Raw genomic sequence first — 26,773 nt, forward strand, 5'->3', positions numbered from 1 at the left:
TGGAGTTTGGATTAAAATGATATGATGCATTAATGCAAAAGACCACACTTAATAATCCAGGTCTTTAAAAACAAATCATCAGGTTGTAGGTTTTGCTACCAAGGTAACCGCATGGTTTGGTAGAGCTGATTGGGTAACTCTACTTCTTCAGGTTACAGTTTAGAGTCAGTTAAGTTGGTGAAGAATCATCATTGGACCTGGAACAAGGATTCACCAAAATCAATTGATGAAGAATAATAGCAATGAAGAAAATAGTGAAATTACTGAATAAATAAAGTTACAAAGTGCAACCAATTAAATAAGTGAATCGGCAAAACTCTAGCAAATGGATTTTACTGTTGGCAAATGTGAGCTCATCCACTTTGAACTTAAGGGACATAATTGTACACTTTCCAATTGATCAGAAGCTAGAAACAGTGGAGGCCCAATGAGACTTGGTGGGGTGGGAGCAGTGCAGGTACACAACTTATTAGAGATGCTCTGAACAAATTCAGAAAACATCCAAAAAAATAACAAAAGCCTTTATGACCAGAAGACTGGAAGACAAAGAGTCAAGATACAGCCAAACCTATCCCTGGTTAGGCTACACCTGGCAAACTGTGACCTCATCATAGGAAGGACATCTTAGCCTTGGAGCTCCAAGGCCTAAGTTTAACAGATTGATATATGAAATTGTAAGGGATAAATTATGACACGAATGAGGACATTAGAGCTTTGAAGACTCAGGGGAGGTTGGATGAGGGTGAATTTGAAAGGTGTTTAAGGGAACAAATAGTTCAGGCAGAGATAAAACTTTTCAATTGGTTGTCAAATCTAGAACTGGGATTATAGTCTAAAATTTAGATGTAGGCCTTCAGAATTGCTATTGGGAAATACTTCCGTATTTAATGCTCAACCAATTGTTAGATTTAAATCTGAGATGACTGAGTATTACAGGATATAGGGTCAGGTGACGAATATGCCCTGATCTCAATGAATGGTGTGGAAAAGGAATGAGGGTGTAAATGGCTGAGTCCTGGCCTAAGTTAAATTGGGACTACAGTCACGTGTCAGCCAACCCTTGGAAGCGACATTCCCTCTCATTTTCCTCCCGGCTGCATAGGCCTCTGAGTGATAATGATGTAGCAATGTGCAGAACAAAGGCATGTTCAGTCCCTTGACTATTAAATATTTTGATCTGTAACAAGGCTGTTTGTCTCTCCCTCTGTGTAAAGCAACACAAGCCACAGAGATTGGCAACAAAGCAAAGTCTGTGTGCCCCAAGGAATGAACTTAAGAGCCATACATTGTCAGTAAATACATGAGATACACATTCGTACCTGTGTGCAAGACAAGAGGACAAAGGAATACCAGCCCCTGAGCTCCGAAGCTGTGGAAGAGTTGGTCCAAAGTAGACATGATGAAATGGTGATGCCAATGATTTGCCACTGTTGACTGTTTTGCTTGGACAAACAACAGAGAAGGGCAGTGTCTGGGGAGTATGCAGAGCCACTGTGGTGAAGGTCAGGGTGAACAAAAAGCCGTAAAAATGAGCATTGAACTGCTACTGCCTGGTAACCTCTAGGTTTTGGGAATTGGCATTGTCTGGAATCTTGGAGAAGGAGCAGAGAACTGTAAACTCCACAGCAATGAGGCAAGTTGGGCAATTAATGTGATGCAAATATACAGGAATAAGGTAGGCACTGCTCAGTAGTGAGATTCAAAACCCGCTGTTGAAACCTTCAGGGAAAAATCTGAAGTCTTTTCTCAATGTCAAGATTCTGATTTTGCTTATTTTTATTCTGCTTTCCCAAATTTCTTATTGTTGCCAAAGCAAAATTCCATCCCAGAGCTTTTCAAACTTATATAAAATAGTCAAATTATTATGTTTGGATTTATAAGCTCGGTCTCTGAATAATGAATCCAGTAATAAAACCACTACACTATGTATACAGACTGTGAGAGACCATGAAATGAGACACAGATTCTGTCCAGCTGAGCACAGCCGTATATTTGTCACATGCAATCCTTGGGCTAAAATGAAAATCAAGGTATATTACACACATTATCAACACTGCCTCCCCCAACACTTTACCTACATTGCCACTAAATTGTCATCACACTGTCTAACACAAGTCTCCTAGCTATCTCAGGTTAACATTAGGTCAGGTGCAGAAGGCTTCTGGAGAGTAGATACCATTTCACAGTAAAATCCAGCACCCACTATCCCACCCTGCAGATTTATACAGGAATTACATGCCTTCATTTAGCAGCCAGTTTCTCTTTTTTTTGAAGTTTGTTCTTTAAGATTTATGATTTCACCCTTTTGCAAAGACTAGCCAAAATTAGTTTTTCAACAAGATATTAACTGTGAGTGTGTGTGTATGCATGTGTGTCTGTGCACGTGTGTCTGCACATGTGTACATGCGCATGTGTGTACATGCGCTTGTCTGTGTGTGTGTGAATGTGTCCATGTGTGTGCACGCATCTGTGTGTCTGTGTCTGTGTGTCTGCACGTGTGTGTGTGCGTGTATATGTGCGCGCGCGTGTATGTGCATGTGTGTGTGTCTCTGTGTGTCTGTGTATGTGTGTGTCATCGGAAAGTGATGTACTATGCTCAGGTCTGGCTTTGGAGGGAGACAATGCAGGTTCACTGGACCCCAGGGTCACAGAATGAGAATAGCTTTCAGTACTCTTCTGAATTTAGAAGATTATGTGGTGATCTCATCAAATTGAGGTTTTTTAAGTGATTTGTTAAGATTGATACAGATAAAAGCATTCCTTTGGAAGTAAATTAAGAGCATGTGGTAACAATTATAGATCATGGACAGAGTTTAGACAAATGAGCAGATGATGAACCAACCATGTTTATGTATATATTTGATGTTGGACTATGTTTATGCATGTCAGTTAATCATAGACTGTGTTCATGCATACGAAGAGATCATAGACTGTGCATGAGTGGATCATGGACAGTTTCTGGAAATGAATCGAATATGGATTGGGGAAAAGTAGAGTATGGAGAGTTAATCATTGATTGTCCTCATTGTTACTTGGTAAAGTGCACTGATACTTCAGACCCACCCTAAATCCCCAATTTTCTGCTCTGATGAACATAGATTACATTAAGAAAATCATAGGGTTTCTGTACTTCACAAGAAACTACTATTTATCACAAATAACTCAGTTTTAAACTAAGGCAAACACAATATATTTTATCAACTTATAACTCTCTAACTTAAACACTACCCATTCATAAACTCTTACAGACATTCAGACTGTGACGATACTGTACCTTTAAGAGGTGTATTTTGTTCTTTTTTTAAATGAAGAAAGGTTGAGACAGAGTTACAGGACGATCTGTTCAAAGCCAATAAAGTAAACAGTGTGTGAGGCTTTGGGGTTTTTTTTAAGTTGGAAGAACAGAAGTGGTCTGACTGGGTAGGGTCAACCTTCCACAGAACCAGGATTTTTAGTTTCACTTTCTGCTGTTGCTGGGGTCTTGAAGCTAGATGTTAAGTTCTTATTCCTCTCTCTGTAACAGCTAAAGACTGGGGTTCTCTTCCTGCTGCTAAATTGCATGTGAAACAGTCTATTTTGCTGAATTTGTCTTTGCCAAGGGTCTGTTTATAGGGTATTACTATATTGGTATGTTTTGCATAAAGTTAAGACATTTGAAAATCGAATTGCATCTAGAATGCAATGTGTTACACTTTTCCTTCCAGTAAGAAAATGTTCGGGTCTGGGCTATCTTCTCAATATACTTTGAAGGGGTTTGGTCTGGTCCATAACAAGACAGACACAGGCAAACAAATAAACATAAATGTTAAGGTGGAGAAAAAAATGCTTGGGGAACCCAGCTCAAGATCACCTCTTCACAGGATTCAATGGGGCATCCTTTTGCTTCTTCTCTTTGGTTTTGATTTGTATTGTACCCTCAGGTCTCCACTGAAAACACAGGGCAATTGGCACATTAATTGTTCAGTCTTTCAGTCACTGGTCAGGTCATAGAGTCATAGAGATGTACACCACGGAAACAGACCCTTCGGTCCAACCCGTCCAATGCCGACCAGATACCCCAACCCAATCTAGTCCCACCTGCCAGCACCTGGCCCATATCCCTCCAAACCCTTCCTATTCATATACCCATCCAAATGCCTCTTAAATGTTGCAACTGTACCTGCCTCCACCATATCCTCTGGCAGCTCATTCCATACACGTACCATCCTCTGCTTGAATACGTTGTCCCTTAGGTCTCTTTTATATCTTTCCCCTCTCACCCTAAACATTTGCCCTCTAGTTCTGGTCTCCCCGACCCCAGGGAAAAGACTTTGTCTATTTACCCTCTCCATGCCCCCTCATGATTTTATAAACCTCTATGAGGTCACCCCTCAGCTTCCGACGCTCCAGGGAAAACAGCCCCAGCCTGTTCAGCCTCTCCCCATAGCTCAAATCCTCCAACCCTGGCAACATCCTTGTAAATCTTTTCTGAACCCTTTCAAGTTTCACAACATCTTTCCGATAGGAAGGAGACCAGAATTGCACGCAATATTCCAACAGTGGCCTAACCAATGTCCGCAACATGACCTCCCAACTCCTGTACTCAATACTCTGACCAATAAAGGAAAGCATACCAAACGCCGCCTTCACTATCCTATCTACCTGCAACTCCACTTTCAAGGAGCTGTGAACGTGCACTCCAAGATCTTTGTTCAACAACACTCCCTAGGACCTTACCATTAAGTGTATAAGTCCTGCTAAGATTTGCTTTCCCAAAATGCAGCACCTTCCATTTATCTGAATTAAACTCCATCTGCCACCTCTCAGCCCATTGGCCCATCTGGTCAAGATCCCATTGTAGTCTGTGGTAACCCTCTTCGCTGTCCACTCCACCTCCAATTTTGGAGTCATCTGCAAACTTACTAACTGTACCTCTTATACTCACATCCAAATCATTTATGTAAATGACAAAAAGTAGAGGACCCAGTACCGATCCTTGTGGCACTCCACTGGTCACAGGCCTCCAGTCTGAAAAACAACCTTCCACCACCACCCTCTGTCTTCTACCTTTGAGCCAGTTCTGTATCCAAATGACTAGTGCTCACTTTATTCCGTGAGATCGAACCTTGCTAATCAGTCTCCCATGGGGAACCTTGTCAAATGCCTTACTGAAGTCCATATAGATCACATCTACTGCTCTGCCCTCATCAATCCTCTTTGTTACTTCTTCAAAAACCTCAACCAATTTTGTGAGACATGATTTCCCACACTCAAAGCCATGTTGACTATCCCTAATCAGTCCTTGCCTTTCCAAATACATGTACATTCTGTCCCTCAGGATTCCCTCCAACAATTTGCCCACCACCGACGTCAGGATCACTGGTCTATAGTTCCCTGGCTTCTCCTTACCACCCTTCTTAAACAGTAGCATCACATTAACCAACCTCCAGCACCTCACCTGTGACTATCGATGATACAAATATCTCAGTAAGAGGCCCAGCAATCACTTCTCTAGCTTCCCACAGAGTTCTCGGGTACACCTGATCAGGTCCTGAAGGTTTATCCACTTTAATGTGTTTCAAGCATCCAGCACTTCCTCCTCTGTAATATGAACATTTTTCAAGATGTCACCATTTATTTCCCTACATTCTATACCTTCCACATCCTTTTCCACAGTAAGTACTGATGCAAAATACTCATTCAGTATCTCCCCCATCTCCTACTGCTCCACACAAAGGCCACCTTGCTTTTCTTTGAGGAGCCCTATTCTCTCCCTAGTTACCCTTTTGTCCTTTATGTATTTGTAAAAACCCTTTGGATTCTCCTTAACTCTATTTGCCAAAGCTATGTCATGTCCCCTTTTTGCCCTCCTGATTTCCCTCTTAGGTATACTCTTCGAAGGATTCACTCGATCTATCCTGTCTACACCTGACATATGCTTCCTTCTTTTTCTTAACCAAACCCTCAATTTCTTGAGTCATCCAGCATTCCCTATAACTACCAGCCTTTCCTTTCACCCTGACAGGAATATACTTTCTCAGGACTCTCGTTATCTCATTTCTGAAGGCTTCCCGTTTTCCAGCCATCCCTTTACCTGCGAACATCTGCACCCAATCAGCTTTTGAAAGTTCTTGCCTAATACCGTTAAAATTGGCCTTCCTCCAGTTTAGAGGGCAGTCCAGTTAGGTACAGCAGTTTATAGGCAAATAGTGAGTGAGAGTAGTTAACTGTCTTGTAATTCATTGCTCAGGGAGGAAACATCAATTTTCAAATCTTGTCTGGATACAGGATGGGTACCAGATGACTAGAGGACAGCTAATCTGGTATCATTATTCAAGAAGGGTGGCGTAGTTAAACCAAGGAACTACCAGCTAGTGAGTCTAACGTCAGTGGGAGGGAAATTCCGAGGGACAGAATCAATCTCCACGAGAAGAGACAAAGATTAATCAAGAATAGTCAGAACAGCTTTGTCAGGGGGAAATCATGTCAAACAAAGTTAATTGAATTTTTCAAGGAAGTAATTAGTGTTGATGAGAGTAGTGCAGGTATTGTAGTCTCTGTGAACTTCAGGAAGACTTTTGACAAGGTCTTGCATGACAGACTGGTTAAGAAGCGAAGAGCACATGTGATCTAGTGAAATTTGACAAATTGGATCCAAAATTGGCGACATAACAGGCAGCCGAGGGTGATGTTCGAAGGCGTTTTTATGAGTAGAAGCCTGTTTCCAGTGGTGTACCACAGGGTTTGGTACTGGGTCCTTTGCTGTTTGTTGTGTATATTAATGATCTAGACACGAATGTAGGAAGCACAATCAGTAAGTTGACAGTTGAAATGAAAATTGATGAAGTGGTAAATAGTGAGGAGGAAAGCCTTAGACTACAGGATAATATAAACTGCTTGGCCAGATAGATTGAACAGTGGAACATGGAATTTAATCCTGCGAAGTGACAGGCAATGCATTGTGGGGGGATTTACAAGGCAAGGGAGCAGACATCAAACGGTACGTATCTAGGAAGTACATTGGATCAGAAGGACCTTAAGGTACACATCCATAGCTCCTCAAAGTCAACAAGGACAGGTAGATAAGGTACTAAGAAGGCATATGGGATACTTGCCTTTATTGATTGAGGCACTGAATACAAGAGCAAGGAGGTTATGATAAAGCTGTATACAGGGGAACCTCAATTATTCGAACGTGATGGATGGGCACTATTTCGTTCGGATAATCGATTATTCGGTTGATCGATTAAATGCCGTTCCTCTGGGGCGAGAAGTTTTTAAAGTCTGCTCCCCGTTCAGGAGATTACAGCAGCACACAGCGCACAAGGCCCCACCCTGACTGCCCCCTTCCCCCCCCCCCCCCCATGCCATCCAACACCCGCCCCCAACGCCATCCAACGCCATCCAACACCATCCCCCCATCCACCCTCCCATCTGCCCCCGATCCCCCCCCTCCAGGGCAGCCACTGTACACCAACAAGACTGCTGCTGCACGGCCTTTGTGGGATAAGTCTCCAAATAGCGCGCACACACACACTTTTTACTGCAACTTCTTGACAGGTTCCACCTTTATCCCGTACAGGACAATGTTGGAGAGATTATGTGGGGAAGAGGGGTTTAGGGTACACTCCTGTGTAGAACTCCAGGGAAAGTTTGGGAAGAGAGAGAGAGGGCGGGCAGTCAGTCATTTGGAGATGGTGCCAGTTTAATCACTGTTAATAAAAGACGCGATCACTGTTGGAAATACATCTTTGGTGTAATGTTTCTGTCGGGACCTCGAGATCTACTTTGGATAATCCGATTTTCGGGTAATTGGTATTCGGATAATCAAGGTTCCTCTGTATAACATTAGTTAGCCCACAGGTAGAGTACTGTGTACAGTTCTGCTCACCACACTACAGAAAGAATGTGATTGCATTGGAGATGGAGCAGCGGAAGTTGACCAGGATGCTGCCGCGGCTTTGAAAAGAGTTTGATAGACTGGGATCTAATAGGCAAAAGTGAGGACTGCAGATGCTGGAAACCAGAGTTAAGATCACAGTGGTGCTGGAGAAGCACAGCAGTTCAGGCAGCATCCGAGGAGCAGGAAAATCGACGTTTTGGGCAAAAGCCCTTCATCAGGAATCATCTGGGATCTAATAGGAGTGTACAAAGCTCCATATACATAGATCATGGATTATTAATCAAACGAGTAAGTCGTGAGTTGTACAAAACTGCATGTTACTTTCATGTCTGACCTTAATTAGTTCTTTAAGTTTACAAATAAATCCAAATAGCCATGATCAGATGGTAGAGCAGACTTGATAGGCCGAATGGCCTAATTCTACTCCTCTATCTTTTGGTCTGAACTTGAACACATTTGGATTAGCAATTCCTACTGTTCGTGTTTGTCAGTCACACGGTCAATTATCTTTCTAATGTGAATATAGATGGCAAGTCAAAGTATTCATTATAGACATTGTGTGATAATTACAGATTGAATGATAATATCAGCTTCTCAGCATTAAATGAAACGCTTTCTGTAGAAATTAATCTTGTCGATTAATGTGTATGAATGGAATGACATCATCACAGGTAGTTAAAGGATTGCTCACATCCTATTTATCCTTTCAGAGTCTGATGGAGGAGCTCTGCAGACGATACTGGTAGAAAAGATGATGAAAGTGTTTTACTGGAAGTCCCATACTTAGTGGCGCAACCCACCCACCCACACTGAGCAATCATTGCTGATTCCCTGCCAAAGGGAGGTGAGAGCAACTGACAGAAAGACAGCGAGCAAATGCACTGGAGAATGAATGAGAATACACAGACCATGGACTGATCCTCCTCACTGACAAAACAAGCTCATCCACTCTGAAAAGCCCACTGCTTGGAAACTATCGGGTCGGAAGCAAAAGGGAAAGAATTTGCGCTTTCAAAAGAGTAACTGCAGCAGCTTTGTTTCACTGAAGAATAGAATAACCAGCCTGAGGTCGAGGGCTGGTTTTACACGTGCCGTTTCAAAATGGGATAGAGATTATTTTCTTTTGGCTGTGAAGAAAGCAACATCGTCTTTAAAAGGAAGCTGGAGTTAGTGAAAGAAGCCAGGGATGAACACACGCAAGGATGAATCATTTGGAATGGCTGAGCTGCTGCAGTTTTAGTCTGGAGTATGTGTTTCCTAAGAACGGTGACAGGACCAGAGTGAATGTGGTCCTTAAATGATACTCAAGAGAGACCAGGTGAATGATGGCTTTCAGTTTGCACGTTCCCGGCACTCCGTGGCAGGACCCACTGTTCCTTTTCGATTCCCACAGTGACACTACTGAATATGAAAGATTCTGCTGGTGAGTCTCGAAAGCCGAGGTTCCGAGAATGAGTTCTTTAAATGAAGTGGAGAACTCTCTCAATCTGACCACGTACTCTACACCACCTCTTCTGCTGAATCTCAGCGCGCTCGGCAGCAGAGGCCCGACAGGGTTTACTGTAAATCGATCTGGCTCCTGTAACCTTACCCTTGACCCCGAAGCCCAACTGAGCGACGCGTGCGGCGAGAGAAGGGGGAAAAACTGGCCAGCCCTTCTTATCATCATCATCGTTGTCCTGACAATTGGGGGAAACATTCTGGTTATCATGGCAGTGTCACTGGAGAAAAAGCTGCAGAATGCCACTAACTATTTCCTCATGTCTCTGGCTATAGCAGACATGCTGGTGGGGATCCTTGTCATGCCCGTCTCTCTCATCACTGTACTGTACGGTGAGTAAGTACAGCAGCTTTATCAGACTATTTATAAAAAAATACCTTAACTCCTAATTTGTTTTTGTTTTCTAATTCCACTCTGTTTCCCTCAGTCCTCAGCGGTCTGCAGGACGAGAGAATTACTATGAATGAGGCAAATGCATTCCTGACAGTTATGAGGGAGAACTGATTACAACACTCTTCTGATTTCACATGAATCGCCAACTCAGCTTAGAAACACGACCCATGATGTACCTTAATTGCTACATTTTGGTGCCTGTGGAGAGCAAAGCACTGAAAGGGTGCTTTTAGGTCATGTATCTCCTGATTAGGCTGAGTACTTTATGCTGTTCACTGTGAGACAGAAATAGAAATGACTCATGGAGCTTTTTACTAATTCTTCAACAGAGTTTTCTTGGTCAAACCACCACTCTTGAGCAGTCTTCTTGCGAGCTTTTAAACATGTTCCTATGGATTGCAAAAAGCAAACGCAGAGCAGATCTGATGATTCATTAAATAGGTGCATGTGGCACGTGTTGAAAACTCATTTCAATTATCGGGCCGTACCTGTTACTCGTCTACTGTCACTGGAATAGGTATTCTTATCATCACACAGAGCCTCCTGTGTGACATGGGCTTTAATATTACACTCACATGGTGCAGTCTGCAATATTGTTCTTGAATTGAGCAGCCCACAATATTATCCTCACATTGAGCAGCCTGTAATATTACTCCCACATTGAACAGCCTGCAATATTACTATCACATTGAACAGCCTGTAATATTACTCTCACATTGAGCAGTCTGCAATATTATTCTCACATTGAGCAGCCTGCAATATTACCCTCACATTGAGCAGTTTGCAATATTACCCTCACATTGAGCAGCCTGTAATATTACTCTCCCATTAAGCACTCTAATATTAACCTCACATTGAGCAGCCTGTAATATTACTCTCGTATTGAGCAACCTGCAATATTACTCTCACATTGAGCAGTTTGTAATATGAAACCCACATTCAGCAGTCTGCAATATTACTCTCACAATGATCAGTCTGCAATATTACCCTTACATTGAGCATTCTGTAATATTAGCCTCACAGAGCATTCTGTAATATTACTCCCACATTGAGCAGTCTGTAATATTATCACATTGACCAGCCTGCAATCTTTCAACACATTAAGCAGTCTGTAATTATACTCTCGCATTGAGCAGCCTGCAATATTACTCGCACATTTAGCAGTCTGTAATATTGCCCTCACATTAAGCAGCCTGTAGTCTTACTCTCACATTGAGCAGCCTGCAATATTGCCCTCATTTTGAGCAGTTTGTAATACTACTCATGTATTGAGCAGCCTGCAATATTACTCTCATTTTGAGCAGTCTGTAATATTACTCTCACATTGAGCAGCCTGCAATGTTACCCTCACATTACCCGTCTGTAATATGATGCTCACATGGAACAGCCGGCAATATTACTCTCGCATTGAGCAGTCTCTAATATTACTCTCGCATTGAGCAGTCTCTAATATTACCCTCACATTGAGCAGCCTGCAATATTACCCTCACATTGAGCAGCCTGCAATATTACCCTCACATTGACCAGTCTGTAATATTACCCTCATATTGAGCAGCCTGCAATATTACCCTCACAATGAGCAGCCTGCAATATTACTCCCACATTGAGCAGCCTGTAATAATACTCTCACATTGAGCAGTCTGTAATATTACCCTCACATTGAGCAGCCTGCAATATTACTCCCACATTGAGCAGCCTGTAATAATACTCTCACATTGAGCAGCCTGCAATATTACTCCCACATTGAGCAGCCTGCAATATTACTCTTACATTGTGCAGTCTGCAATATTACCCTCACATTGAGCAGACTGCAATATCACTTTCACATTATGCAGTCTGCAATATTTCTCTCATATTGAGCAGTCTGTAATATTACCCTCATATTGAGCAGCCTGCAATATTTCTCTCATATTGAGCAGTCTGTAATATTACCCTCACATTGAGCAGCCTGCAATATTACCCTCACACTGAGCAGCCTGCAATATTACCTGCACATTGCACACTCTGCAATATTACCCTCACATTGAACAGTCTGTAATATTACTTGCATATTGCGCAGTCTGTAATATTACCATCATAATGAGCAGTCTGAAAAATTGCACGGGCTGATGATACCCCACTGAATTTGACCTGAAGCTATGGGCAGCATTGCCTTGTCCTCTTTAAGTAGACCTAGCAGGGGTTTGTGGTCCATTATTATTACAAGTTTATATCTGTAAAGGCATTGCCTGACTCCAAATATGACCGCCAAACCTGCTACTCTATCTGGGTATGTTTGTGCTCTGCATTAGCCAAAGTCTTGGATGCATCCGCTATTGGTCATTCCACTTCATTGGGCCATTTATGAGCCAGTACGATGCCGATGCCTTATGGGGAGGGATGCATGTCAATACCAGATCTCGCTTGGGATCACTGGGTGCCCACATCTTAGAAGATGATAATTGTTGCTTCACCTCCCTGAAAGCTATGGCTTGGCTATGTGGCCATTTCCAAAGGTGACACTTTCTTAAGGGTTGATGCAAAAGTGCTAGGATGGAGGTTGGGTTATGTATGAAATTACCATAGTAATCCACCAGCCCAAGGAGAGACCTAAGCTCCAGTACAGATGTGGGAGCTGGAGCATCTTTGATCACCCTCACTTTATCTTCCAATGGGTGTGATATGGTCTTGTCAGCTCTGTAACCCACGTAGGTCACTTGGAGTGCCTGGAAAACACATCTTTCCCTTTCAAGGCATACGCCCGCCTGGGAGAAAGGTCTAAGGACTATGACCAAGTTCTCTAAGTGCTCTTCATTGGTCCTGCCTGTTATTAGCATATCGTATAGATAAATGGTGACCTGGGGTAGACCTTGTAAAATGTTCTCCATCATCTGCTGAAAAATTGTACAGGCTGACGATATCCCAAATGATAATCTCATGTATTGGTACAAACCATTCTGGGTGTTAATTGTAGCATACTTCTGGGAATCCTCATCCTCTCTCAATTGCAAGTACAAGTGGCTCCTGTCCAGCTTCCTGAAGGTCAGCCCCCTGTCAGCTTTGTGTGTAAATCCTCTACACAAGGGATTGGATATTTATCCAGCTGCAAAAAGTCATTTATCATTTGCTTAAAATCCCCACAAAGATGAACTGAGCTGTGGGGCTTCACTGTCACTATGTCCAGTGCTGCCCATTCTGCCAACGATACTGGCTTGATGATTCCTTCACGTTCCAGCCTTCTGTTTTCTGCCTCTACTTTTGCCCGTAATGCAAATGGCACTGGGTGGGCGAGCCTTGCAGAATCGTGCAATTGCCTCCTTGTCAACGTGCATGGTGGCCTCAGCTCCTTTGATAGTTGCTAGACCTTTCTGAAAATCTTCTGAGTATTTATTTAGGACTTCACTCAGGCAGTCATTTTCTAATTGAAAAATGTTGAGCCAATCCAGGTGAGTTTTTTCTCAACCAATTTCACCCCATCGTGCTTGGGCCTGAACCTTTTACTACAATTAGTTGGTAACTGAACCACTGCGTCTTATAACAGACCAAAACCGAAGCTGTACCCTTAATCTGTAAAGGTTCCCTGAGGCAGGTTTTCTGTTTAGCTAAGCTTTTGTGCAAACTTTGTCCAAAGCAAATTTTGTTAAAGACTGGTTCTGTGGTCACCGAAACAGCTGCACTGGCATCAACCTCCACTAAAACCAGGTGACCATTTAACCAGACATTTATTTTGATTGGCTCTGATTTGGATGTTGTTAGATAATTTAAGTGTTTCAAACAAGATGTACTTTCCAGGGTTCGCACTCGGATACTGGCCAGTGAGGCCACTCACTCAATTTAGGTCTAGTGACACTCCTTTGCTGTCTCATATCTGCACATCAGCAGCAACTACAATGGTTTACCGGCGCCGATCCTGAAGAAAATTGTAAACGTTTGGCCCAGGCTTGGTTTTGTTTTGAGTTTTTGCTGCGAGCTGACCTAGAGTCCCTCTATTCAATTGCCTTCACTCATGTAGTGACCCCCCCCAGCTCAGTTGGACTGGCGAGGGTTACCATTTCCATTGGCATACCCTGCGATTCTCCAATTCTCCACCAGCTGCACTTTCCAATGATAAAGCCAGTTGTAGTGCCTGTTTGACGTCTAGTGGGATTCAGCCAACAGATGCTTTTGAATGGTTACACCATTAATCCCACACACCAACTGGTCTCTCAGTATCTCATTAAGGGTTAAACCAAAGTCATGTGCCTCTGCCAGTCATCTTAACCTAGTCAAAACTCCTGAAACAGATTCCACGGTTCTCAAATTACTAAGTAAAACCGCTAACATCTCAGAATTAAAGGAGGCTTGGGGTTGTAATATTCCTTAACTAAATCTGTCAACTCTTGAAAGGTTTTAGTATCTGCTGCCTCAGGGGAACGTTAGGTTCCTAATAACCAAAAAAGCTACGGGTTCACAAGCTGCCAGGAGAATTATTTGTTGCTTTTCATCTGCCCTACGGCATTTGCCTAGAAAAAATAATCATTCTTTCCATGTACTGGTTCCAGTTTTTGACAGAAAAATCAAATAAGTCAAGCTTCCCAAATAACAGCATGATGCCAGACATGCTTATCCCTGCTCAAAGACAACTGGTTTGAACAAATTGCTTCAGGAGCGCGCTTTTCTCCCGTCATCTCGTAACTCAACAGAAGCTGGGATCTCATCACCAAGTCACCCTTTATTTACACGTGGAAAGTCCTTGACACTAATCCAGCTCCCTCAGAGTCAGCTCTCAGAGTGAACTGGATGTCTGACACTGTGGTTTACAGACTGGACCAGATTAATAGCCCCAATCAGGGAACTCATATTCTATGAGGAGAAAGCTAGCACTGCCAGTGCTGGAGATCAGGGTCGAAGAATGCGGTGCTGGAAAAGTACAGACTGTCAGGCACCATGCTGTGTTTTTCCAGCATCACACTCTTGAGGTCCACCTGGCTGACCTCATTACAATCACTACAAATGACACATTATGGAAATTAAGATTTTTGCCTCTGACATTGATTTTGAGAGTGAAATTCTGAAACCCAACAACAAGGTGTTAATCAGTTCAGTAGTAGTACAAAGATATGCAGATATTCCACCCCAATATATACTCTAGCCAGAATTCCTTTCTGCAATTTTTGAAAGACAATGCATAGACAAAGATAAAAACCACACAACAGCAGGTTATAGTCCAATAGGTTTAATTGGAAGCACTGGCTTTTGGAGCGCTGCTCCTTCATCAGGTGGTTGTGGATGAAGGAGCACCACTCCGAAAGCTAGTGCTTCCAATTAAACCTGTTGGACTATAACCTGATGTTGTGTGATTTGTAACTTTGTACACCCCAGTCCAACACCGCATCTCCAAATAGTGCATGGACAGTGTTAGTCATAGAGATGTACAGCACGGAAACAGACCCTTCGGTCCAACCCGTCCATGCTGACCAGATATCCCAACCCAATCTAGTCCCACCTGCCAGCACCCGGCCCATATCCCTCCAAACCCTTCCTATTCATATACCCATCCAAATGTCTCTTAAACGTTGCAATTGTACCAGCCTCCACTACACCTTTGGCAGCTCATTCTATACACGTACCACTCTCTGCATGAAAACATTGCCCCTTAGGTCTCTTTCATATCTTTCCCCTCTCACCCTAAACCTATGCCCTCTAGTTCTAGACTCCCTGACCCCAGGGAAAAGACTTTGTCTATTTATCCTATCCATGCCCCTCATAATTTTATAAACCTCTATAAGGTCACCCCTCAGCCTCCGATGCTCCAGGGAAAACAGCCCCATCCTGTTCAGCCTCTCCCTGTAGCTCAAATCCTCCAACTCTGGCAATATCCTTGTAAATCTTTTCTGAACCCTTTCAAGTTTCACAACATCTTTCCAATGGGTAGGAAACCAGAATTGCATGCAATATTCCAACAGTGGCCTAACCAATGTCCTGTACAGCCGCAACATGATCTCCCAACTCCTGTACTCAGTACTCTGACCAATACAGGAAAGCATAACAAATGCCTTCTTCACTATCCTATCTACCTGCGACTCCACTTTCAAGGAGCTATGAACCTGCACTCCAAGGTCTCTTGTTCAGCAACACTCCCTAGGACCTTACCATTAATTGTATAAGTCCTGCTAAGATTTGCTTTCCCAAAATGCAGCACCTCGCATTTATCTGAATTAAACTCCATCTGCCACTTCTCAGCCCATTGGCCCATCTGGTCCAGATCCTGTTGTAATCTGAGGTAACCCTCTTCGCTGTCCACTACACCTCCAATTTTGGTGTCATCTGCAAACTTACTAACTGTACCTCTTATGCTCGCATCCAAAAAGTAGAGGACCCAGCACTGATCCTTGTGGCACTCCACTGGTCACAGGCCTCCAGTCTGAAAAACAACCCTTCACCACCACCCTCTGTCTTCTACCTTTGAGCCAGTTCTGTATCCAAATGGCTAGTTCTCCCTGTATTCCATGAGATCTAACCTTGCTAATCAGTCTCCCATGGGGAACCTTGTCGACCGCCTTACTGAAGTCCATATGGATCACATCTACTGCTCTGCCCTCAATCTTCTTTGTTATTTCTTCAAAAAACTCAATCAAGTTTGTGAGACATGATTTCCCATGCACAAAGCCATGTTGACTATCCCTAATCAGTCCTTGCCTTTCCAAATACATGTACATCCTGTCCCTCAGGATTCCCTCCAACAACTTGCCCACCACCGAGGTCAGGCTCACCGGTCTATAGTTCCCAGGCTTGTCTTTACCGCCCTTCTTAAACATTGGCACCATGTTTGCCAACCTCCAGTCTTCCACCACCTCACCTGTGACTATCGATGATACAAATATCTCAGCAAGAGGCCCAGCAATCACTTCTCTAGCTTCCCACATAGTTCTCAGGTACACCTGATCAGGTCCTGGGGATTTATCCACCTTTAACCATTTCAAGACATCCAGCACTTCCTCCTCTGTATATCTGGACATTTTGCAAGATGTCACCATCGATTTCCCTACAGTCTATATCTTCCATATCCTTTTCCACAGTAAATACTGATGCAAAATATTCATTTAGTATCTCCCCCATTTTCTGTGGCTCCACACAAAGGCCGCCTTGCTGATCTTTGAGGGGTCCCATTCTCTCCCTAGTTACCCTTTGTCCTTAATATATTTGTAAAAATCCTTTGGATTCTCCTTAATTCTATTTGCCAAAGCTATCTCATGTCCGCGTTTTGCCCTCCTGATTTCCCTCTTAAGTATACTCCAACTTCCTTTATACTGTTCTAAAGATTCACTCGATCTATCCTGTCGACCCTGACATATGCTTCCTTCTTTTTCTGAATCAAACCCTCAATTTCTTTAGTCAGCCAGCATTCCCTATAACTACCAGCCTTCCCTTTCAACCCTGACAGGAAGTTACAGCCTGGAATCTAATCGCGGGGTTCAGGGTGGTTTATACACAGAATAACAGATAGCCCGCACTGAGTTACAGTCTGGAATCTAATCGAGGTGTTCAGGGTGGTTTATATACAGAATAACAGATAGCCCGGAGTGAGTTAAAGCCTGGAATCTAATCGAGGTGTTCAGGGTGGCTTATATACAGAATAACAGATAGCCCGCACTGAGTTACAGTCTGGAATCTAATCGAGGTGTTCAGGGTGGCTTATATACAGAATAACAGATAGCCCGCACTGAGGTACAGTCTGGAATCTAATCGAGGTGTTCAGGGTGGTTTATATACAGAATAACAGATAGCCCGGAGTGAGTTACAGACTGGAATCTAATCGAGGTGTTCAGGGTGGTTTATATACAGAATAACAGATAGCCCGGAGTGAGTTAAAGCCTGGAATCTAATCGAGGGGTTCAGCGAAGTTAGTATACACAATCTCTGAGAGCAGCACTGCAACACTGCAGGAAAGTTCCACTGCATACTCTTCCCAGGATAGGTAGAACACTAACTCAAAAACATTGATGGATTATCACTAACACTGTACTATCTGTCAAGGGCCTTTCTTTCTAAAAATGTTTTCACTGTATGATGGGCATCTCTAGCATTTGTTTCCATCTCTAATTGCCCTTGAATTCACTTAGAAGGTAGTTAAGATACAACCACATTGCTGTGGGTCTTGAGATCCATGTCTGCCAGATTGGGTAAGGATGGGCGATTTCCTCTCTGAAAGGACATTGGTGAACCAAATGAGTTATTATGACAATTGGCAGTAATTTCAATAGCCACCATCACTGAGACTAGTTTTTAATTGTAGATCTATTAATCAATTGAATTTAACTTTTACCAATTACTGTAGTGAGATTAGAATCCACATCCTTGGAATATTAGCTTTTGTATTAGCAATTTTTGGATTACCAGTGACTGCTATTGCTCTTTCTATCACAGAGCTAATGCAACTTGTAAATGTTAAAAGGTTTCACTGTAACCCAGAATTTTGCAACTAACAAAGTCCTATACAGTCCCTCCTTCTTGCACAGCACACCATTATAAATTACTTTCTTGACATTAAATCGATCTATACCCTATCCTTTCTGCCTCAATTGGTTTTATGGCATCAGCATGACCAATATAACCCATCTATATGGTTTATTTCATCTGAAGTTCTTCCACACTCCCTTAATAACCCAATGGTCCTCTAATATCCACTCTGACCCAACAAGAACAGTCAATACAAAATCTGTACCATCATTGCACCTATGGCACTTCACTGAGGCTTCATCAGAAATAAATGCTTTCTGTATCAAAGAAGATAAAATTTATAGGTGTGATTAAATAGCTGGCCAGGGGTTAGTTTTGAAGGATCTCCTTAAGGCAAGAGACAGAAAATTTTGTTTGAACTACAAATTTAATTTACTAAAAAAACAACAGCAACTCAAATATTTTTGTGAAGGTGATTCACAGTTGTGGATTGGTTATACGTGCTCACTGATATACATTGGCTCCGACTCATCTCCTGTCAATATCTCAATTTTCAAATTCTCCTCTTTATTTTCAATCACTCAATAGTCTCAACACTCCCGATCTCTGATATTGCCTCCAGGCCTATAACTCTCCACACACCTCTCTACCCCTCTAATCCTGATTTCTTGCCTCTTTTCAATTTTTAATCACTCCATCATTGACCTCTGTGCCTTCAGCTTCCTAGCTTCTAAACTTTGGAGTTCCCTTCCTACGCTTCTCCACCTCCCTGCTACTCTCTCCTCCTTCACGATACACCTCAAACACCTTCCTTCTGTTTTAATATATCTTTGTGGCTTAAGGTCAGGTTTGGTTTTTTTTTGATAATGCTCCTTCTAAGCATTCTGGAAGATTTTACTTTATTCAAGGGTTATATACATCTGTTGATTACTTCCAGTGTGAATGAGGATCACCTTTCTAGTTAAATGAGAAAAGGTTTGTTGAAGAAATGATATGAATCTTATTACATTACTGTAACTATTTACAGATATAGGAATGTGATCTATATTAGACTCTATAAAGGAGCACACCATCGCCAGATCTCTCTCCTACGGGCTCCTTTGCTTTTATTAAATCCCCATGGTGTCATCACAGTCAGTGGTACAATCAAATGTCAAACCTTTCAACTTTCTTAGTCCCATATGCAACATGCTCCCAAGTCTTTTTCCTCATCGTTATAGATTTGTTAAAATATTTACCTTTAGCCTTACCTCATCTCCCCATAGGTCTCTGACTTTTACAAATTAAGACAATCTGGAAGTTTCACTATTCCTTCTAAATGTGTTCTCCTTGGACTTGGGAGGATGGTGATTTGTTGGAAAGAAGGTAGTTGACATGGAAGGATGGTGATTGGTTGGGAAGGGGGTAGTTGACTTGGAAGGATGGTGATTGGTTGGGAAGAAGCTAGTTGACTTGGAAGGATGGTGATTGGTTGGGAAGGGGGTAGTTGACTTGGAAGGATGGTGATTGGTTGGGAAGAAAGTAGTTGACTTGAACTGTTTTCCTAACAGCCTGATGTCCGTAGTTCCCTTTTCAACTGTTTTCCTTTTATTTCTTCTATTGCTTTTGCAGAGGATTTCAGTGATATACATCTATCCTTTCCAACTGTCAGTGTTGTCCCTGCAATAGCAGGTGACTTTTGAGTTTTTGTTTTAGTATCTTGGACCTTTGCATGGTGCTTATCAATTCTAATGGCCTGTTGTTCTCATTCCTCCTACAGACCTGTGCTGAAATAGGCTGGTTTAACTTTTGAATATCTTGGCCTTTCTCTTTCCCTTTCAGTTGGCATTTGAATTGTTGGCAAAAAACGTGTTCACTTCTTCAGTTATGACACATGGAGATTCACTCTTACTTGATCTGATACCTTTGTTGACGTTTGAGATTTTTCCTTGGATAATGGAGATGTCAGGCATTTTGCTTAATCTTATCCCTTCCAGATCACCCTAGGCACTAATGACAGGCTTGAATTTAGAGTAGATAGCTGTTCCCTGTGTTGTATGGTAATGTGACTCAATCCAGTTGCTCATGTATCTATCAATACCCATCCTCTCAAATGGTTCAGTTGCTGTCTCTTTGAACTTAATTTTGAACTTTGTCACATAGAATCTGACCTCTCTTCAGATTTGATAGTAATGGAAAACATTTCAGTCAAACCACAACAGTCACAGCTTTCCATCTCATTTATGGAATGAAGCAAACACTGTATTCCAGTGTCACTAACCGCAAGTGAATCTATTGCATTCTTTAGGTTCTGTTGTCAGTTTATGGGGTCCAGCAAAATTTCCTAAACACAGTTCCTTGAAGTTTTTTGTGTAACCACTTTGAATGAGGTTAATTTTGAATGAAACCTTTGAATGAGATTAAGGGCAATACAGTACTTAGGACAGAAAATTCTTGCCTGCGAAGTACATAAAGGCTTTCGAGTGGTCAGTGTCCCCTGCATTGCATGGCTGCTCGAAACATACACTTAACATTAAATACATGCCTCCTGGACCATGTAACTGAATAACAAATAAAAACTAATAAATCTTGCAGTGAGTCCTGGGACTGAGTTGACTGACCTCTAACAACTATCTTCCTCTGTGCCAAGTATGACTCCAGCCATGGGAGAGATTTCCCTCTGATTCCCAATCTGGCATTGATGCCAAGTGCAAGTCAGTCTACCATTCTCAAAGGTGGCCTGTCTCTTAAATGAAAGCTGCTCTGAATAATGTTGCACCAATTGAAAACATAGAAAATGGAAACTATGTAAACAGAGAGGGTTCTGGGTGATGGATGGGCAGTGGAGGCAGTGGGTCAGAAAAGAGGTGGCAGCTTCCCATGTGGAAGAAACTCCTGATAGCCACGCTCAGAGGGGACTGGGAGTGAGTGTTGAGGGATGTCAACTCCTGTTCCCCAGAGCACAGCCACAAAAAGCCAAATGACAAAACTGGACATGGTTTCTCCAACCAACCAAGCACACTGCTCCACCCGACATCGCGCAACCACCATCATTCACCCCTCGGTCGACCCTGGCACTCAGGACTCATGCCTTACATTCAGATACTCCACATTAAACATCTCTTATTACCTGTCCACCACACAGTTCCCACTTGCTGTGTGCACCCTAAATTGTTCCACTTTGCAGACACTTCACCCAAACACAACCCCAGCACGATCACTGACATACATCCCACTCTCTTAGGGGACAAAGCGGTAAACTATAGAATAGGGCACAAAATCATTCTTTCCCACAAGAATCCACTTAGAATCATAAAGCATCATTTCATTAGAAGGAATGGGATACAGGGAAATTTGGCTATTTGGATATAACATTGGCTGACAGAAAGAAGACAGTGAGTGATACTGGATGGAAGGTGTTCTGCCTGGAGGTCGGTGACCAGTGGTGTCCCACAGGGATCTGTTCTTGGGCCTCTGCTCCTTGTAGCTTTTATGAATGACTTGGATGAAAACGTGGAAGGGTGGGTTAGTAAATTTATTGATGACACAAAAGGTCAGTGGTGTTATAGATAGTGTCGAGGGCTGTTGCAGATTACAACATGACATTGACAGGATGCAGAGCTGGGCTGAGAAGTGGCAATCTGGATAAATGCAAAGTGATTCATTTTGCAAGGTCAAATTTGAATGCTGAATACAGGGTTAAAGACAGAATCCTTGACAGCGTGGAGGAACAGTGGGATCTTGGGGTCACGTACATAGATCCCTCAAAGTTGCCACCCAGGTTGATAAGGTTGTTAAGAAGGTGCATGGTGTTTTGGCTTTCATTAACTGGGGTATTGAGTTTAAGAGCGGTGAGGTTTTCCTGCAGCTCTATAAAACCCTGGATGATCCACATTTGGAATATTGTGTCCAGTTCTGGTCGCCTCATTATAGTAAGGATGTCAATGCTTTAGAGAGGGTGCAGAGTAGATTTACCAGGATGCTGCAGGGCTTGTCTTATGAAGAGAGGTTGAGTGAGCTAGGGTTTTTCATACTGGAGAGAAGAAGGAAGAGAGGTGACTTGATCGAGGTGTCCAAGGTAATGAGAGGCAGAGATAGAGTAGATAGCCAGAGAATTTTCCCCAGGGCAGTAATGGCTGTCAGGAGGGTCATAATTTTAAGGTGATTGGAGGAAGGTATAGGGGAGATATCAGAGGTAGGTTCTCTACACAGAGAGTGGTGGGTGTGTGGAGTGCACTGCCAGCGGTGATGGTAGAGTCAGATACATTAGGGGCATTTAAGCGACTGCTGGACAAGCACAGGGATGGCAGTAAATTGAGGGGTGTGTATGTTCGGTTGATCTTAGATTAAGATAAATGCTCGGCACAACATGGTGGGGTGAAGGGCCTGGACTGTGCTGTCCTGCTCTATGTTCCATATTCTAAAAAGAGGCCGTTCAGCCCATTCAGTCCATGCCAGTCATCAAGGACCTATCTACTCTAATTGCATTTCCCAGCACTTGGACTGTAGGCATGAATTCCATGGCATTTCAAGTGATTATCTAAATGCATCTTAAATATTGTAATAGTTCCCATTTCTACCACCTTTTCAGGCAGTGAGTTCCAGATACCCACCACCCTAGAAAGGGTTTAGAGGGATTATTTTATAGATTATTTTAGGATATCTGGTTGGCATGGATGAAATGGATTGAAGGGTCTATTTCCATGCTGTACAACTATATGACTCTAACATCCCCTCTAAACTTTCTTCCCCATACCTTACATTTATGCTTCCTGGTAAATGACCCCTGCACAAATGAGAAAAGTCTCTTACGTACTGTATCTCTGCCCCTCATAATTTTGTCACCTTCAATCAGGATCTTATCTTGAGGGCTACTTTTCATTTGCAGGGGTTATTTTTTAAATCTCAACAAATGCTTCGTTAGATGAAGTTAAAAATCACACAACACCAGGTTATAGTCCAACAGGTTTAATTGGAAGCGCACTAGCTTTCGGAGCGATGCTCCTTCATCAGGTGGTAGTGACAGTCACCTGTTGAAGGAGTGACGCTCCGAAAGCTAGTGTGCTTCCAATTAAACCTGTTGGACTATAACCTGGTGTTGTGTGATTTTTAACTTTGTACACCCCAGTCCAACACCGGCATCTCCAATTCGTTAGATGATGCAGTCATGTGGTAACATTACCGTCTGTATTTGCGTTAACATGGTTGGACACTCACAGAGGCAGAATTAAAGAATTCCTTAATATCTTCAAAGATTATCAACTCCATTAAACATAAAGCTACAACACAAAATGTGTACATCCATTCCCTATTTGCAATGGTGTTTAAATTAGCACAAAAGAGGCATAAGTAAGCAAAAATATTTTTCAAAATAACTGACATATGCTTTGATATTCAGCAAGCCATCACTCAACACATACATTTTGCAGCCTGGTAAGGTAACCAGCAGATAGCTTTCCATCACATATTCACAAATCTGAATATTTTAACTAAGCAGGTACTCCCATTTTTGCTGCATCTTAGATCTCAGTCCCAGATTTAAATTTAACAGTTCATGCACCATTCATTAAAAAGCATCCAGTACAGTATTTCCAACACAATAGCTCCTGAACATATTGTCATCTTAAACTAGAGCAACCACATTCACTTGAAAATAATTAATTATCTCAATGATTTCAGGTTTTCCTAGCTCCTGGTCTGCTGGTGTTCCTCTGTTGACAGGTCTGATACTCTGTTTTGAACCATTGAATCCCTACATTGTGGAAGCAGGCCATTTGGTCCATTGAGTCCATCCCGACCCTCCGAGCAGTAGTCCACCCAGACACATCCCCCTACCCTATTCTGGTAATCCTGCATTTCCTGCTAATCCTCCTAACCTACACATCCCTGGTCACGATAGGAAGTTTAACGCACCAACCCACCATGCTGCCCCTTGTCTTTGTGGCCTCCCTTTCTTTCCCAGCCCCTCTGGCAGCTGCCCCAGCTCCCCTATGTCTTTACACCCTCCATTTTCTCTCACCCACCTTATAACCTGCAACCTCTGCTGAGACTCCCAGCTCTCTCTATACCTAAGCCCCTCTGGCCTCCATCTCTCCTCAACACATTGTGACCTCTTGTAATCTCCTATCATGCCCCCATCCCTCTTACAGACACCCTCTTCTCCACATCCTTAACAGAACGGACTGGTGGTTGGCTTCCTTGGCAAAATGGCAGATCTCCTGACCAAAATAGCTTGCACGTTCCTGACTCCAAGCCCAGCTCTCCTGTTCTATTGGTGACTCTGCCTGCTCACTGCTCCACCAATCACAGGTTGTTTCGCTCCATGAGTTGCTGCTGACAGGCTTATAGTAAACTTATGATGCTGTGGCCATTACGGAGCCTTGGATATCACAGGGGCAGGATGTTCTGGGGTTTAGATATTCAAAAGGAATTGGGAGGGAGGTAAGGAAGGTGGGGGAGTGGCATTGCTCATCAGGGATCATATCACAACTACAGAAAGGGAGGTCATCAAGGAGGGCGTGTCTATTGAGTCAGTATGGGGGGATGTGAGAAACAGAAAAGGAGCAGTCACTTTATTAGGAGCTTTCTGTAGACCCCCCCAATAGTAACAGAGACATGTTGGAGCAGATTGGGGGGCAGAGTTTGGAAAAGTGCAGATATAACAGGGTTGTTGTCATGGATGACTTGCTTAATATTGATTGGAACCTCCTTAGTGCAAACATTTTGGGTAGAGCGGATTTTGTCAGGTATGTCCAGGAAGGATTCCTCACTCAATATGTTGATAGGCCAATGAGAGGGGAGGCCCTATTGGATTTGGTACTTGGCAACGAACCAGGTCAGGTGTCAGATCTCTTGTTGGGAGAGCATTTCGGTGATAGTGATCTCAACTCCCTGACCTTTACTATACTCATGGAGAGGGATAGGAGCAGTCAGTGTAAGAAAGCATTCAATCGGGGAAAGGGAATTACAATACTATTAGGCAGGAATTGTGGAGCATAAATTGGAAACAGATATTCTCAGGAAAATGCATGACAGAAATGTGGATGTCAGTTAGGGAGCACTTATTGTGCGTGCTGGATTGGTGTGTCTCACTGAGGCAAGGAAGGGATGGTAGGGTGAAGGAATCTTGGGTGACAAGAGATGCAGAACATCTAGTCAAGAGGAAAAAGAAAAGTATGCTTAAAGTTGAGGAAGCAAGGATCAGACATGGCTTTAGAAGGTTTCAAGGTAGCCAGGAAGGAATTGAAGAATGGAATTAGAAGAGCTAGAAGGGGGCATGAAAAAGCCATGGCAAGTAGGATTAAGGAAAGCCCCAAGGCATTCTACACTTATGTGAGGAACATCAGGATGGCCAGATTGAGGGGAGGGCTGATCAAAGATAGTGGAGGAAACCTGTGACTGGAATTGGAGGAGGTAGGGGGGGTCCTTAATGAATACTTTGCTTCAGTTTTCACTGGTGAGAGGGACCTTGGTGTTTGTGAGGACAGCATGAAACAGGCAGACACACTCGAACAGGTTGATGTTAAGAAGGAGGATGTGCTGGAAATTTTGGAAAACATGAGGGTAGTTAAGTCCCCTGGGCCAGACGGGATTGTACCCAAGGTTACTACAGGAAGTGAGGGAAGAGATTGCTGCACCTTTGGCAATGATCTTTGCATCCTCACTGTTCCCTGGATTAGTACCAAATGATTGGAGGGTGGCAAATGTTATCCCTTTGTTCAAGAAAGGGAATAGGGATAACTCTGGGAATTACAGACCAGTCAGTCTTACATCAGTGGTGGACAAATAATTGGAGAGGATTCTGGGAGGCAGGATTTATGATTATTTGGAAAAGCATAGCTTGATTAGAGATATTTATTATGGCTTTGTGAGGGGCAGGTCATACCTCAAGACTTATTGAATTCTTTGAGGATGTGACAAAACACACTGGTGAAGATAGAGGAGTAGATATGGTGTGTATGTATTTTAGCAAGGCGTTTGATAAGGTTTCCCATGGTAGGCTCATTCAGAAAGCAAGGAGGCATGGGATACAGGAAAATTTGGCCGTCTGGATATAGAATTGGCTGTCCCATTGAAGACAGAGGGTGGTAGTTGATGGAAAGTATTCAGCCTGGAGCTCAGTGACCAGGGTGCTCTGCAGGGATCTATTCTGTGACCTCTGCTCCTTGTGACTTTTATAAATGACTTGGATGTGGAAGTGGAAGGGCGGGTTAGTAAGTTTGTTGATGGAAGGAAGGTTTGTGGAGTTGTGGAGAGTGTGGAGGGCTGTTATAGGATGCAACGGGACATTGACAGGATGCAGAGATGGGCTGAGAAGTGGCAGATGGTGTTCAACCTGGAAAAGTGTGAAGTATGCAGATTTTAGGGTTAAAGGCAGGAGTCTTGAGTGTGGAGGAGCAGAGGGATCTTGGGGTCCACCTCCACAAATCCCTCAAAGTTGACACCCGAGTTGGTAGGGTTGTTAAGAAGGCGTATGGTATGTTGGCTTTCAGTAGGAGGGGGATTGAGTTTAAGAACTGCAAGGTTATGCTGCAGCTCTATAAAGCCCTGGTTAGAACGCACTTGGAATATTGTGTCCAGTTCTGGTCACCTCATTATAG

The 26,773-nt window shown here is 43.0% G+C and overlaps 1 protein-coding gene across 1 annotated transcript in view; it reads left to right on the forward strand.

Moving 5' to 3' along the window:
* The window catches only part of htr2aa (5-hydroxytryptamine (serotonin) receptor 2A, genome duplicate a), a 453,098-nt gene that overhangs the window by 316,405 nt on the left and 109,920 nt on the right, over positions 1 to 26,773 (forward strand). Inside the window, exon 2 of the mRNA XM_072584579.1 lies at positions 8,593 to 9,715. Within this exon, the coding sequence (XP_072440680.1) occupies positions 9,334 to 9,715 (382 nt within the window). The 5' untranslated portion in view covers positions 8,593 to 9,333. The remainder of the gene's footprint in view (positions 1 to 8,592; positions 9,716 to 26,773) is intronic.

The sequence above is a fragment of the Chiloscyllium punctatum genome, chromosome 15 (assembly GCF_047496795.1).
Source record: "Chiloscyllium punctatum isolate Juve2018m chromosome 15, sChiPun1.3, whole genome shotgun sequence".
Taxonomy (NCBI): domain Eukaryota; kingdom Metazoa; phylum Chordata; class Chondrichthyes; order Orectolobiformes; family Hemiscylliidae; genus Chiloscyllium; species Chiloscyllium punctatum.